This window comes from Talpa europaea (genome assembly GCF_964194135.1).
Source record: "Talpa europaea genome assembly, chromosome: 2".
In the NCBI taxonomy this organism is placed as follows: Eukaryota; Metazoa; Chordata; class Mammalia; order Eulipotyphla; family Talpidae; genus Talpa; species Talpa europaea.
In genome coordinates this window covers 5526308-5542906 of record NC_140068.1, presented here as the reverse complement: position 1 = coordinate 5542906, position 16599 = coordinate 5526308, and the positions used below count along the sequence as shown (strand labels likewise).

The following is a 16599-nucleotide window of genomic DNA, read 5'->3' as shown; positions in this document are numbered from 1 at the left end:
ACAGGTCAATCAAAATACAAATACATGCAAATGAAACATGCTATTGAGACAAAATAAAATTCAAGGAGAACAAGTTATAAATAACATATGAGGTAAGTTTTGCTTTCACATGTTCAAACATCACAGTTGTAAGAAAGCCTCTCTTAATAAAGCGTCCATGTCTTCACGGAGCCCTTATTTTTAGAACCTCAAATTAAGTTAAATAAAACTCCATGCTCCCTAAAATATTAAATGTCATGCAACACAGGCTTAAAAGCAATGTTAACTAACTTGAAAAGAACTTACTTCTATTTTGCTTTCTACCCAACTACAAATAAGTTGACTCAAGAGACTTGAAATGATACTTTCATCTTGAAGTGACTAAAATTCCAACTTCAATGTAAGTACCTGTGACTACCTTAATCCATCTATCACCGGAACAACTTAACAGGGCAAAATCTTCCCCTCCAACCTCCCCACCCCAAAAAATGCATCCCAAGTGTATAAGTGCTGAGAAGCCAAGCCTCAGAGAGCAGATGACAAGCAGCAAGTGATTAAGCTCACACTGCTTTTTGGGGATGCAAAGAGCCTGTCAGATCTTTCCACAAAATGTATGGCTCCTATGCCAAGTCAAAGCGGGCCATCGAACTGAAATATTCCGTATTTCCCCGTGGTCAGCCAGCTGGGGTCAGCCGCTGCCAGCTGCTCCCCTTGCCCAGGCTGCAGACCAACCTGGACCTCAGCCTTTAACGTTCTTATACTGCAGAGCGGAGCAGGATGGAAGCCGGTCAAAGCCTGGTGGAATGGAATCGTAAACTCCCATTTTCTGTCGCCTGTCAACTTTCTATAATTCAAATCACCCTTGAATAAAATCAAATGTGCCTTTTGCAGTTCAGCATATAAGTCAGGAGCAACTTGAGACATTGCACAGAATTCATGAGGCAGGGTCCAAAATATATGGTCACGGTAAACCCACCTGCCCGTTTTTACATAGTTTCTCCAGTCAACCCCACACCTGGACATCCACTTATGATTAGAGTGCTTTACTTGTTTAGTTAACCAGTAAAAATCACATATAGTTGTATCAGAAACAAACCATGGGATAGTTTTTCCATAAAAATGGACCTCAGTAGCCAGTTTTGAGGACAACAAGAAGTCAGCTAATATTAAATCTGTAACAAGTTCAAATCCAGAATTATCCAGAACAATAGTCACTCTAACTGCAGATGCTTTCTCCGCTTCCTTGCAATGGCTAAGTAATGACCAAAGGCGTTCCATGTCATTGACTAAAATGAAAGGTTTTAGATCATCCAAAGAATTTATTAGATTGCTCTTCTGAGCACTAGTTTCTCCGCCCGAGAGAGAGAGATCACACTTATTGCCCCACAGTGAAATCTGAAAAAGAAGAAGTACAAATCATTTACCTTTCTGTTGACCAGCCAACCAAAACCATTATATAGGATGTGTGTTTGGGGGGCGGGGGGAGGGACCTGCTAAAAATTCTTAAAATTTATTTCTATAAAGTTCTTAATATAAAATGTCCATCAAATCTATACTTTCTCTACTGATGCAAAGATTGTGCTTCCCGGACATGGTACTAAAAAGGTAAAACAATAAAACTCTGAATTGGTTTGTATATAGTGACTTTTTAAAAAGTAGCGTGAAGGATTTTAACACCTGTGTCCGTTAGAATGCAGTCCTCTGCATCCTGTAGATACTAGAACTGATCAGATGGTGAAAAGAGGTGGCAAAGTTGATTTTATAATCCAGAATCAAGAGAAAAAGAAAAGTTCCTATTTCTTCCCAGTCTCCCCCAAAACTGCTCCATTTCTCTTACTAGTTGTATAAACAGAGGACACAGCAACCTCTTTGGGATTGAGTTTCTCGCCGGTACAATAAAGACAGTGGACAAGGTAATGTCTAAAGGTCCTTCGAGCTCCAATAATCTACTTCACTGTGAACTGTAATGATACTCAAGTTTACTGTGTAGGGAATGGTACGTAGCCCTATTTTTTATTTCACTAGAACTAAAAGAACACCTTTAAGACAGCAGGCTCTGGACCCAGACACACCTGGGTTCAAATCCCAGCATTTCCAATCACTGCCCACTGGTAAAGTACCTAAGATCTCCAAAGCTCAGGTTCCATCACTGAAAAATCAGCTAATACCAGCACTTACCTCGTAGCTGTTGTGAGAATTAATAGACATGGTGCATATAAGTGGCATACCTAACAGCTGGCATATAGAAGTATTCAATCTATTAACCAAAACAGACTATTCTTGTGTGATTCGAATTAAGAGTGAAAATGCATGTTGTGACCAAGAAAATGATTTTTAAAAGATACAGGAACAGATTTTTTTTTTCTGAAGTGTAAGGTTTTAAATAATAACTCCAACAAGTTGAAAGCAATAAAGCTGGGAAAAAACAGTAACTCAAGTGTCCAAGTTTGATGAAGAAACACACAGTGGTGCAGGGGCTGACATTCCCCTGGTGAGGCCAGGGTCTCTGTGGCTCTGGCACATTCCCCCACGCCATCCTCCAGCTACAATTCTGCACCTACTGTGCCATGATTTGAATAGCTCTGTTTCCTGGAGACTGCAAGTTCTGTGGCTGCAAGGCTGGTCTGTTTCCCACAGCATCACAGGCCCAGCATCTAGAACAGTGTCTGACAGCAGCGCAGGCGCTGCAGTGTGTGTGGACAGTGGTACGGTATTTCCTGCAGATGAAAACAGGCTTCTTGAAGCAAGTGAACCAGCTGGGGATCATGAGCACTAACGGGAAGCAACTCTGGCTTCTTCACTTGGGGGCACAGTGGCAGTTTAGGGGAACTGGCCAAAAACAGATGACAGAAAATGGATCGGTACTCCTCCTTCACAATTTATTAGACTTATGGGACAAAGAACACACTCAAAGTCAATTCCCTGCAAGAATGGCCTGGTGGTGATAAAAAAAAAAAAAAGGTGGTAACTTTTTTTAAATTCTAAGCTAAGCATAAAGGACAGCTGCAGGGGGAGGGGCAACAGCCATATGTAATAGTTAACAACTTTTCCTCGACGATTTTTTCTCCAAACTCAAAGTAAGTCTTTCCCCTGAATCACGCTGCCTACCCCACTGGCCCTGGAAGAGACACCAGGACTGTGTCACATCCCACAATCTGACGGCATGTTCCAGAGTCTCCATTCGCAAAGATATGCAGAGTCCAGGGACATTTACCTCCTCTTCTGCTACAACTTTGTCCCGTCCCTAACCTGAGTCAGTTTACTAATAAATCTCTCTCTTTTTACCCTGTGCCTCTTCAGTCTGTTCTCAGAACTATCCCTGAAATAAGTCATTCAATGTTACTCCTCTGATCAAACCTCCTAGTACACTTCCTATCTCATTCTGAGTAAAAACCAAACTCCTTATCTTGGCTTAGGAAGCCTCTGTGGCCCTTCCAGCCCCCTCTTCACAACGCTCTCCTCTTTTCCTGCAGAATCACCAGGTAGCTTCTCACATTCACCTGGAGGCTCCCACTTCAGGCCTCAGCAGGACCCGCCACCCACTCAGGCACGTGACCCAGAATCTCGCCTCCACTGCTTCAGGTCTTTCCCAGCTGCCTTCTCAGCAGCCTCGTCCCCAGCAGCCCTGCTCCTCCTCCCCTGCCCTTTCGCCACTGCATTTTTAACACCACTTTCTGGAAAGTTTCTAACTTTTTCTGGAAAAAGTGAGGGTAGGGATACTATTATCTACTACACATTTTCATGGAGTTCTGATTCTAGTAATGCATGTTAAGGGTTAGACTGTTTTGAATGAGAATTAAAACCTAAACCTAAAGACAAATGAAAAAGTGTAATAAAACCATACTGAATCGGTCAGTGACCTATTTAATAGTGTTTCCACCTAATGGTAACAGCAAGTCTGTGTCCCAGACTTTGCACTCAACGCTTCCATGAAATGAATCTAGTTCAAAGCTCAGAGAAATTAAATACATTAAATAACTAGCCTCAGGGCTAACAAAAAATAAACAACAGAGCAGTGCCAAGCCCGAGGCAGGCAGGGCTGACCAATCAAGGTGCAGTACTCTCTCGGGAATGGCAGATGCTCTGAAGCCAGGTAACTCCTATGGTGACTCCTATGCCACCAGCGTCACTTCCAGTTGGAGAGGGAGACATTCTGAAACCCTTTTTCAATAATTAAATGGCTTTCTGTCTCTTGGACAATGCTATCACTAAAATCACAAAAAACGATGACATATAACTTATATACCCATGCTTTGCTGTTAAATGTGTTCCCCTTTATAACTGAGCTGTTTAAATAAACAAATGTACTCAGGAGATGAGCTGTCATGTTTACCTGAAGGAGCCTGAAGAACTCCTCTTTCAACTGCTCTCTGCTGAGGTGTTCCATCCTGTTCTTCAGCTCCTGCAGGTGTGTACACAGAGTGATGACTGACTCCTGCGACTCAAAGAAATTTTGGTCTTTGGATTCTTTAAATACATCAAAGTAGTCAATTGGTGGGCTAAAGCAGGAAGAAAACATAAATGAAACATTCATTTAACTGTATCTTTTTCAAAAACACATCACCCTTAACTGCAATTCTTTAAAGGAAAGAGAATTGTACTATCCTGCCTCCCTAACGAAACAAAGGTTATGGTTTCATTGTCAAAATTGTATGACTGAACTAAGCCGGTGCCTTCATAGAGATTGAACATTGTTGTTTCTGTTATTTTTCTGATATTTATGGCAAAGCTTCCCAGAAATCTAAATTCAAGTACAAATTTGGTAGCCTGTCATTTGGCTGATGCAAGGAAATTTTGTGGAACCTCAGCAGAGCTCCTGAGACACTCCACAAAGTTTCTCCCTTTCCTCCTGGGAAAGGCATTAGATGAATTTGTTCTATTTGGCTCACCTAATAGAGTAAAACTGGAAGGGAAATATCGTCACTTGGGAAAACGGGTAACACCTTGACCTGATATGAATGTAAATTGTCAATGATGATTGTCATCTTGTAATATTGTATACTTCAATTGCTCAATATCTACAGGAATTGTTTCTGGAAATATAGGGAGAAAAGGTCTCAACAGATTCCTATTGATGGAACTGTTGAGAGTAAAACTTTCCTACTAAGGACTGAATAGACCTGGAAATACACCTAATATTTACTAAGTTTTCTTTGACATAATACTGGTAATTTTTTGCATTTTGTTCTAAATCCACAAAGTTTTCTTGTTTTGGTGACCAGGATCTGCAGCAAGGTTGCAATTTTTTTTTTCCAACAAAGTTAACTTGTGTTTGCATTTTCTCTCCCCTTGATACCAACACAGCATAAAAATAGTGGTAGTAATCTTTTACTACTGATCTCAGAGTCTGTTTTTGCATAACTTCCATAGGGATTTTGTTTGCTTAAACTGAAAAAAATGGGACATAAGTTTCATTGTGTGGCTTTGTGTGGAGTTCTTCCAGAAAGTTAAAACAGAGCTGAACCAAGAAGAGGAGAACCTGTTTGCCTTGTTTGTAGGGTTCCAGAGACCTCCAAAGAAGGTGAGGAAGCTTGCCTCCATTGGCAGGACTGGACAGCCCAGCCAACGAAAAGTCCCTGGTACCCTCGAGAAGAGGAAAGCCCAGGTGGAGTCTGATGAGACCAACTTGTTCCTGAAGCCTACATGGACCGGATGTCAACAGTTCGCTCTGAATCCTATATGGAGTATTCCAACAAAGCCAGCTAAAATTGCTGCTTAGTTATTCTGCCCTATGATTTTATGCAAAAATAGGCAATATGATTTAAAAGTAGATTTAGTTTGCAAACTTTTGCTATGCTGTTCAAAAAATTTGGGATCAAGGTTGAGAGAATTTGTTTTTACATAAGTTGAGCCATTTTAAGATTTTTTTCCCTGTGATTTTGAAATATTTGCTGTCTTGTTCTGGCTAATGCCTCCAGATGTTTTCTTTCAGCTTGGACTGATGAACTGTTTTTCCAGGACTGGAGAACTTTTGCTTTCCACAATGGACAATACCTGGAGGGACTGGTTTTCTTTCACACTAGAACCCTAGAAAATTTTCATCTGAGACTATATCCCAGCATCCATATGTTTGATCTTCATCACCATAGAAATGGTGGCAAATAGTGAAAGGGGGGAATTGTTAGGGAGAAATGATGTCCTGAGCTAATCCCATACAGGCTTTGTGGACTCCACTCCCAGTCCAGACTAAAGCCATCAAGACATTGGGAAAGACAAATCCCATCACCACCAAAGGGAAGGTGGCTGGGACCTGAGGGTGAAGTTAAGCAGCCAGGTTGGGTATAAAAACCAAACATGTGGGCCTTGGGGGGCTCGCTATCGCTCGCCTCCTGGCTTCACGGCTCCTGGCTTGCAGCCAGCTCTCAGAGCGCCATTTGGGATTCCTGATCACAGCGGATCGGGTAGGACTCATTTAAAACTTTGTCTCCCACTTCTCTCCCTGAGCTGTACATTTCCTCATTTCCCCTTCCCTTGTAAATAAACCTTTTATTCACCTTTCGCGTGTGCCTGCAGCAGAGCATTGATAAGTCCTTTTAAGCGCGTGGGTGAGGACCCACAGTCAGGCACCCCTTTTTGTATCAGGGTTGCTCTACAACAGTTACATTACCCCAAAATAAAGTCCCCAAGCCCATTTAGTTGTCAAATGTTCCCTAACCAAAGACTTTACTAGAAGTATGAAATAATTATAGTGACTACATTCATAATCATCTACCCAATAGAGTTTCCAGAGCAAAAGGAGAAAAAGCAGCAAAATGCCAAGATGGTTTGAGTTGGACCAGCATCCCTGGCCAGGCTTCAAATAACAAACACGTGGACAGAAAGGGGCACTGATGCGGGGCGGTGTGAGACACAGCACACCTGGGACTCGAGGACGACTCCAGACAAACCAGACACAGTGTTATCTTAAACGGTATCATTATGCCAAACTTTGGTAGTTTATGGGGGGGGGGGGAGGGAAGGGTATGAGGAAGATAACTTTACTCCCAAGTTGACTTTGACCACAGGTGATGCATGGCTACGGCTCATCTTCATGCTGTTCGTGTGACATCACACAATGTTGATACCAGATCAGGAAACACAAAAGTAAAGAGGCATAAATGCTAACGAAACAGCCTTTACAGAATCAAACCTAAAGCCATTCAAATTATCTGCTCTTCTGCATTAGCTATTTTATCCATGGACCATCTACCTAAGGATAGAAACCACATGATGGGTATAATAGGGTTGATTTTTATTTTAAGAACCAAAAACATACCAAATCTCTACATCTAAATGACTGCTGCCTCATCAAAACTACGATGACATACCATCTCACGCCAGTGAGAATGGCACATATTAAAAAAACTAGCAACAACAAATGTTGGCAAGGTTGTAGAGAAAAAGGAATTCTCCTGCACTGCTGGTGAGAGTGCAAACTGGTCCAACCACTATGGAGAGCTGTGTGCAGATTTCTGGACCTACTAAACATAGAGCTTCCATAGGATCCAGCAATTCCACTCCTAGGTATTTACCCAAAAGACACAGAAACACCAATTCCTAAGAGCACCTGCACCCCTATGTTTATAGCAGCACTGTTTACAATAGCTAAGCTTTGGAATCAACCCAAATGCCCCAAAATAGATGACTGGATCAAGAAGATGTGGTGCATATACACCATGGAATATTACTCAGCATTCAAAAAAGATAAACACATGCAGTTTGCAGCAACATGGATGAGCTAGAAGGGATCATGCTCAGTGAAATAAGTCAGAAAGAAAAAGAAAAATTCCGGATGGTCTCACTCATAGCAGGAATCTAGAAAACCTAAATAAGGGACCAGGAAAAAGACTAATCAATACAAAGTAAAAATCAAAATCCACAAGCAACTATAAACCAGAGACACACATGGGGGGGGGGCAGTTAGGGAGGGGCGGGGAAAGGAAGGACTAAAGTCAAAATAAGGGGGGAGGTGCAATTGTATGGGGAATATAACCAAAATTAAAATGCATACATTGTGCAAAGATTAAAAAAAAGTAAGAATTATATAAAATAAAATATTTAAATAAAAAAACACTAATTTGTACACACAAAATAATAAAAAGATTTGCATTTGAAAAAAATAAAAAAATAAAAATAAATGACTGCTGCCTCCTTCCTGCCAGTGACCCCCTTATTCCAAAGAAGTGGCCATTGCTCAAGCTGCTTCTGGAATTTTCTTCAGAACCTGTGGTCCTGTCAGTAACTGCAGATCCTCATCCCTTGGAGATTTCTTTTGGGAACAACCGAAAGTCCCTCAGAGCAATTTCAGTAGAATGAGGGATGCAATCACATGGAATAAAACATTTTGGTCACAATGAGGAGTGACTGGAAAATGAGACTAATTTTCTTTTTTTTGAAGCTTGTGAAATGGATCTGAAAAAAGTTCCAAAGAATTAAAAGATACGTTTAGCAGTGGCAGCACTGCTGACGTGAATCACTCTCTTAAGGTGGCTTAAAAGGGAGAACTACTTGGAAGTTCTGGTTCAGGTGTGGAGAGGGCGAATCATACCTATTAGACCCAGTGGAGGCGCCACCTACTAGGTGTGACCTGTAAGTTAAAAATGCAGTTTACAGGTTTGAACAGTTGAAAAAAAGTTACAAGAATAATAGTCTGTGCCACACAAAATTCACATTTCAGTGTCCCTAACTTAAATTTTACCAGCACAAAGCCATTGGCTCGTTTACCTGGCACAGGGGCAGCAAAGACTCGTGGCTCCTCCAGCCTCAAGGACTCCTGTCTGGCCTTCACAGAAAAAGTCTGCTAACCCAAGGCTTGTGTTTTCTCAGCAAATCATTCATTGGTTTAAAGTCATATCTCATATTAAGAATGGACCTTATTTCTTGTATTTAATTATGAGATTAAATTCATCACTACATATGATGTCTGATTTTAAAATGCTTGCTATTTTAGGATCTACTAAAGTCATCAATATGTATGTGCAATCACATAACCCTGGGGATTATTCCCAGGTGTATGTCCCACAGACACACACACATATGTTCGCCAAAAAGATGTGTTTGAATGTTTGTAGAAGCACTTTTCATAAGAACCTCAAACTGGAAACCACTCAAATATCCACAAATAGAACAGGTAAACAGAATGCATATAAGGTGATTCTCCAGCACAATGAAAACAAGTGATTTAGGACTGTATGCAACAGCGTGGCTACATAGTATCAACATAAAGCTGAGTCAAAGAAGCCAGACACAAAGCGATATCCCCTATAATTTCATTCCAATGAAGTTTAAAAACAGGCAAAAACCCTTGAGGAGAAGTGACAGACCTGACCACAGGAATGCAAGGGGGTCTTCTGGGGCCCCATGAGATTCTGCCTCTTATCCCACAGTAGGTTCACGTGTGTGCAGGTGAAGACCGGTGAACATGTAAGACAGGCCCTGCTCCGCACATACATGACACTTCAATAAAAGCTGTCAAATGTCTGCTATTTTGTTCGTACTTTCATTTTCCAATATCTCAGTATGTCTAGTTAATATATTTAAATTTCATACATGGCCAAAACTTTGAATCTTAATTTAGACTTGTAGACTATTCAACTATTTGACTCTAATAAAACCAGAACAAGTATCCTGACATAGAAAATTAGATGCATATTCAATGGAAGGGGCAAAATCAACATGAACACACCTTGAAGTTGCTGTGTTTTGGGGGGCCCTATCCAAGTTCAGATAACCCTTTTTTGGTCACTTTGGAGCTGGCAGTGGCAGGAGGATAATGCCTCCTCCAAGACCCTGATAACTTGGGCCTCTGACAGGAACTAAGGGTACTGGCCAGCTCCTCCTCAATGTGAGTCTTGGCACAAGAGAACACCAGTCCCCAGACCTTCAACACCTGCAACAGAGATCCCCTGAGGGGAGGCTCAACCGCCATAGCCGATGAACATTCTCATCCCTAAACTGAAAGGTAAATATTGCCTCTGATACTTTTATTAAATTGTTGCTCAGCCAGCAGGGATCAACCCAGGCTGTCCAGTAGAATCTCCCTAAGGCATGGAAAGAAAACTGCTGTACAGGCCCCATGGCAGACAGTCAGTCATTTGTATTTGTTTCAATAAAATAATTTAAAAATCTGCATGTGAAAAAAAAAATCGGGCCTCCTTCATGGCGCAAGGGGTTAAGATGCAGCACTATGAAGCTATCCATGGCCACTACTGCATGAATTTGATCCCCAGCCAGGGAGCTTCCCACATGGCGCAGGAGACCTCTCCTGTCCCCCGCTGCTCCCCTCAGCAGTGTATTTCAGTAGATCCCCCTGTTCTGCTCCCCACTCTGTCTCTGGTGAATCCTCTCTCACACCCCCCCCCACCTCTGGCCAGTTCTTGTGCGCATACATAAATAAATCTTTAAAAAACAAACAAACAAAAAACAAACCAAGAAACCAACCTTCTCCCCAGCTGGGCTATAATGCACAACCAAATTTGTGAATTTCTGCCCTGGAATATTTACTTACTGAACCTGCTCCACCTCTAAACTCAGAAACAGCATTCCCTGGGGCCTCTAAACCTGTTCTGCATGCTCCCCAGTCTTTCAACACTTTAGCAGTTGCAGATAATGGCACAGGTACGTTCCAAAATTATGATCCTGTTACCCAGTTTCAGACTAACCCTTGACAGACACCCAAAGCTATTACTTGGCAGAAAGCAGTTTGGTGAGGATTCTAATGCGATTTATAAACCAGGCTCAAAAACGGACTCACTATTATTTATCAGCCATGTAACCCTGCATAAGTTACTAATCCCTCTGAGCTTCAGTTTCCTCAACTATAAAATGGAAACCCACTAAAAAGCAATACTTACACTCCACTGGACTGTGGAGTAACTGGACTAGAGCTGGCATTCTATATACAACAGCTCTTAGTTATGTTGCAGTCTTTTGTTTGGGTGCCTTCTGTGTGCTAGATAGTGGATGCTAGATTTTTAATAATGTATTTTGGTTTTCAAGCAGAAGTCCTAACTCATACCTATTCAACAAAAGCAACAAATTGTGATTTTAAAATAATTTCTAAAGATCAAAACAGGAAAAGCTAACAGATTCAAATTTATGCAAGTTTCTCAAACTAATATTTTAATTTTTCTATTAATGCTGGTTGGGCCAATTGCTTTAAATTTTCTTACGCTGTAGTTAGGCACAGATGCCAATAGATTCCTTTGATACAACACACCTGTACTTCTCTAATCTGTGAGCTAAGGGGATGATCCACATTATATTTCCTTCTACTCTATCAAACGGTTCTATATCAGAATTTTCCTAGGAAAATTAAATTAGTGTAAACAAGTATACAGAAAGCTATTTGATCACGTTTAATTTTGAGGTTTTCTAGTTTAACCATTAAAAAAATTAATTTCAAGATTAATAAAGATAGTACATAAAACAAAGTAGTGATTCACTGTTGACACCTTATGCCAAATTAATTCTGACATATTATCTATTTTTGTAACAAAACATGATTGCTCTGTCCCCTCTCAACTTTTTCTATAAATATTTCAAATTAACATTTTTTGTTCAATCAGTATGTACAATTTGTTTTACTTTGGAAGAAAAATAAATAAAAGAATTAGCTAATTGGCTTTTATGTCGGCTATCTGATCTTATGCCTAATCTATGCAAATGAATTAAAATTGCCAAGAATGGGTCTCCCAGGTGGCGCAGCAGTTTTGCGCTGGGCTGCAAAGCTGCCCACAGCCTCTGCAGCAGCGGTGTGATCCCTGGCCTCCGGGGGAGGGTCCCACATGGTGCGCAGACCTCTCCTGCACCCACTGCTCCCCTCAGCAGTGTACTTCGGTCCTTCTGCCTGCTCTGCTCCCCGCTCTGGCTCTGGTGAATTCTCTCACCCTCCCCACTTCTGACTGTACCCAGTGCTTGTATAAATAAATAAATATTTTTTTAAAAAATGCCAAGAAACTGCTCTCTTGATAACATTTGCAGAAATGTCCAATGGTGCCATTAACATCTGCCGAATTCAATTGAGGTTCCCACTGTCTTTTAAAACTTATCATTTCAAAAGAGCATAAATTATCTAAACATGGGCCTCCCCTGGTGGTGCAGGCAGTTGAGCGCAGCACTGTGAAGCTGTCTGCAGCCTCTGCACTGCCAGTTCGATCCCAGCCGGCCGGCGAGGGTCCCACATGGCGTGGCAGACCTCTCCTATCGTGCCCGCTGCTCCCCTCAGCAGTGTATTTCGGTCGTCTGCTTGTTCTGTTCCCTGCTCTGTCTCTGGTGAATCTTCTCACCCTCCCGCATATCTGGCCTGTACCCCGGTTCTTGTATAAATAAATAAATATTTTTTAAAAAATTATCTAAACATTTATTAGTTAATGGTATATTTACCTCTGGATTATGGCTTCATGAATTCTACGATACATGTAGCATTCTACATACAACCACGGTGAGTAAAACCACCTGGGTTTCCCATCACTTTCACTTATAAGGCTCTGTTGATATTCCAGGTATTGATTCCATATGTCAGTATCAACAAACTTTGCAACCAAAGGGATGATTGGTTTATCTGTTTGCAATTCATTCCGTAATTTGGAGAGAAGAGAAATGGCTTTCTTTTCAGCTTCCATACCCTCCTGCAGAAATATGGGGAAAAAATACATATAAATGCATAGAAATAATCTATATATAGTTTATATAAAAATATATATAATTCCTGCAGGGACACACATTTTTATGGACTTAAATTTAAGAAGGAAAAACATTTCAAAACTACATGTCTTGCACATTTAAATGCAATTAGCAGCCTCCCCGGTGGCGCAGCGGTTGAGCGCTAGGTTGCGAAGCTGCCCGAAGCCTCCGCGGTACTGGTTCGATGCCCGGCTGCTCCCCGGCCACCGAAGGAAGGTCCCCATGGCGAGCAGACCTCTCCTGCCGCCCGCTGCTCCCCTCAGCAGTGTACTTCAGTCCTTCTGCCTGCTCTGCTCCCTGCTCTGGCTCTGGTGAATTCTCTCACCCTCCCGCGCTTCTGACTGTACCCAGTGCTTGTATAAATAAATAAATGAATGAATGAATAAAAAAAAAAATGCAATTAGCACTCTTAAGTTGAAAATCAAAGAAAACATACAGCTCTCCTATCAACATTATCTTGCCTTATCTACTTGGCCTTTTATTTTTTTTTAACTTTCACCTTATGAAGTAGAGTTTTTTCTTTATCTTCAGGTGCATTGATCACTACCAGAAAAGGAAAATTACTTATTGTTTCTGTTATAAAGTTAACAAAAAGATCTAAACATAATTCTTACCTCTCCATGTTTCTCAAAAAATTCATTTTTATGTCTATGTAATGAATCAATAGCCCTGGTTAAGATCTGCGGTATTCGGTCTTTAATTGTAAGATATGCGAACGATCTAGAAAAAGAGTAACATACATCGTATATTATTTAGCAGCACCAATACTTGAAAGACAAAGAAAATAAAAAATAAAACAAAAAGACTGAGCATCTTTCAGTTGCTGGAACACCTCATTTTAATCAAATTCCTTTTCATATTACCCTCATAAAGTAAACCAGCAATGTCTGACTTGTATATTGAGACACAGGGGAATCCGAAAACTGCTCTGTAGTGTCATGAAACTAAGCAGTCTTTTTTTTTTTTTTATTCTAAGTCCAGGTTCACCCTTGGAGTCTGCTTAATCGTGTTCATCTTTCCCATCCTTCTCACTTTATTTGCCTTCATCAGAAGCTAGTTTAACAATGAGCTAGGACAAAAAAAGGATTCCCCTATCAAGCAGGCTCTCGGCTTAACAGAGCAACTACTCCCCCTTAGACAGATGAATGAAGTAACAGGTACAACTGCCAGAAAGACTCTAACAAGCAAGAACAGGGAGGATATTTATGAACCTGCTTCTCTTTTTCTCTTATAGTTCTACCTATTTTAATTCTTCACAAGGGTTTTTCCTTTTGCTTTCTCCACCTTCCATCCTAGTCTCCCCCCCAAACAAAATTAAGAAAGGTCGCCACCACCTCGCTTTTCTAGAGGTAACAAAGAATGAAAAAGGTGAAGACGAGGAAACACTTGCGTACACTTGCATACCAAGTCAGTCTTGATTTCAGACACACAAAAGCCAAGATTTACAGATTATTCCTTCATATATAATTCACCTAAGGAAATCCATGTGATTCTGTTAGAAAATAAAACTGTAAGTGATGAAATTATGTACAGGTTTAAAGAGCACAGAACTTAGCCGATCATTTTTATCTTCAGGTTACTAGACGTGCAGTAAAAAGGAAGAAAGTTGATGAGCTCATTTCGAAAATATCTCTGCCCAAATGAACCATTCTTTAGCTTGGCATCACCGCACTTCCAAAAACTCAAGCATCTTACTGCAATTCTTAAAACATTGGCTTATACCCCAAGTACCTCTGCAAGTAACAGCTATAAAACCTTAAGAAAAAAAATGCAGAAACATCTCAGTCTTGTGCTTTGAGTATCCTAAACAGCGATCACATTTTACTATGTATAATACTCTGATCAGAATTTAACTTTTAAAAAATCGCTATTAATACCTTGGAAGGGGAGCTATAGTCAATCAATCGATACCTGAACTTTCCAAGGCAGCAGACAACAAAAAGAAGGGACAGCCCTTTGAGATCCTACTTCACTGGAAAATCTAACTCTTTTTCCCGCGGAGACCCGCGCCTCTGGGGTACGGTCTCCGCCGGGACCCCGGGGAGGGCGCAGCCCGGCCCCAGGATTTGAGGAGCCAGGCCCGGATTTGCACGGCCCCCGAGACCTGACATCGGGAATAATTGGGAACAATCGGGGCCACTTCTGCACTGATCTGCTCCTGGCGCCGTCACTTCTAAGCAGAGTTCTTGGCTTTTGCAACACTTCGGAGTAGTGCAAATACGGGGTCCACTTCACCCCGTCTGGCCTCGACGTCTAGGAGGCACAGGCTGCTTCTCGAGCGAGAGCCCGAAGGACTCGCCTCACCGAGGGAGACCCACTTTCCTCAGAGCCCAGATTCTACGCGGAACCCCCCGCCCCGGCCAAGCGCGTCTAGCGAAGACACGAAAGCCGGGGTGCGCAGCTCCCCGAAAGCGGGCGGGGGCTTGCACCTCAGGGCAGGGGAGCGAGCCCCTCTGAACCCCGAACCACCGCTGCGGGGCGGGGGTACCAGGCGCCCCAGCGGGGCAAGGACGAGGCCGGGAGCCCCCGCGGGACCCGGCGGCCGCCCCCCTGGGTTCCCGGGTCGGCGGAGACGGCGCGGCCGGCGGGGCCCCGGGGGGCGGGGGGCGCCCCCGGGAGGCGGCGGCAAAGGGGCGCTGGCCGGGCGGAAGGACACGCACCCGACGTCCCGTCCCGAGAGAGGCGCCGGAGGCCCCGCCATCCGTTCGCCGCGCCGGCGCCCGCGCCTCGCCGGCCGGAGAGCAGCGCGCGGAGGAGGAGCCGCGAACGGGCGGGCCGCGCGGAGACGGCGCTTTTGAACCGCGAAGCTTTATTCGGGCCCGCGCCAGAGACACGCCCGGGCGGCCGGCGCCGGGCAGGGAGCGCTTCCGGGACCAGGCGGGGCCCGCGGCCGCGGGAGGAGCGGAACCAGGAAGCGGGCGGGGCGGAAGCCCGCGGGGGCCGGGCGGGCGCGGTCACGTGCGCGCGCGGTCACGTGCTCGGGGCGCGGGGCGGGGGTGCGCGCCTGCGCAGTGCCGGCGCGGGGCCGAGCGGGGCGGCGCGGGGCCGGCGCGGGGCCGCGGGCGCGGGGCGGGGGAGGCTGCTCGCTGTGGCTCTGCGCTGCGGCCGGGCCGCGGACACGGGCCGCCGTCGTCTCCGCCGGCGGAGAGGTTAGTGCACGGCCTTGCCTCGCAGCCCGATCGGTCCCCGCCGTCGCTCCGGCCGCGCTGCACCTCCGCGTCGCGGGGTCCGCCGGGGCCCGCCCCGCGCGCTCGGGCCGCTCCCTCGGGAATCGGGGGCCTCCAGCCGGGACGCTCGCCGGCGCAGCGGTGATCCTGGAGAAAGTGGTTTTGGGTTTCAGGGAATCTAAGTTCTGCCCCCAGAGGGGCTCCCCATTGTCCCCCGATCTGCCGATCTGCCGACCTGCCGTAGCCGGCACCGCTTCCTTAGCAGGCCTGCAGCGTGACCCCTCCGGGGACCCCGCAGGAGCAGCACCCCCTGCTCCCGCACCCGGGTCTGGAAAGACTGCAAGGAGGTATTTTTGAGAGAGGCCTCACATTCACATAACTTATTAGTCGATTATTGTGATTGTTCTGTCTCATTGTGAGTTTTAAGTGCTTACTGTGTCCCGGGTATAAATTACACTTTCTAGGTTTGTGTGTGGAGGATAAAACATTGTATGTGTCGGGCTGGCACCAACCGCAGATGCCAGACATCTTCTGGGAACGATAGCTCTCGAATAGAGGGGGACTACTGTACTGTGTTCTTAAAAGTAGAAAATACACCCCAAAATTAAGTAGCTGCTTTTTGTTTCATTTTTTAAAAATCTGAATGTCTCCTATGCTCTGGGTATTATGGTCACCGAATATCGGGCATGAACAGAGGAGAAACAAATATGCGTATATTCTGGGGTGGGGGGAAGCAGATCTTCTATCCTTCCCTCTTCTGTTTGTTTTTCCCTTTAGCATCATCCCCACT

General features: G+C 44.0%; 1 protein-coding gene across 1 annotated transcript; it reads right to left on the bottom strand.

The window, feature by feature from the left end:
- Nucleotides 1-609: 609 nt before the first annotated feature.
- On the bottom strand, nt 610-15343 carry ARMT1 (acidic residue methyltransferase 1; the record flags this gene model as incomplete). Its single annotated transcript, XM_084228186.1, has 5 exons — nt 610-1374; nt 4313-4478; nt 12343-12587; nt 13257-13362; nt 15303-15343. The coding sequence occupies 5 exons, from the start codon at nt 15341-15343 to the stop codon at nt 610-612; spliced, it is 1323 nt and encodes a 440-aa protein (XP_084084312.1).
- Between the last annotated feature and the right edge of the window lie 1256 nt (nt 15344-16599).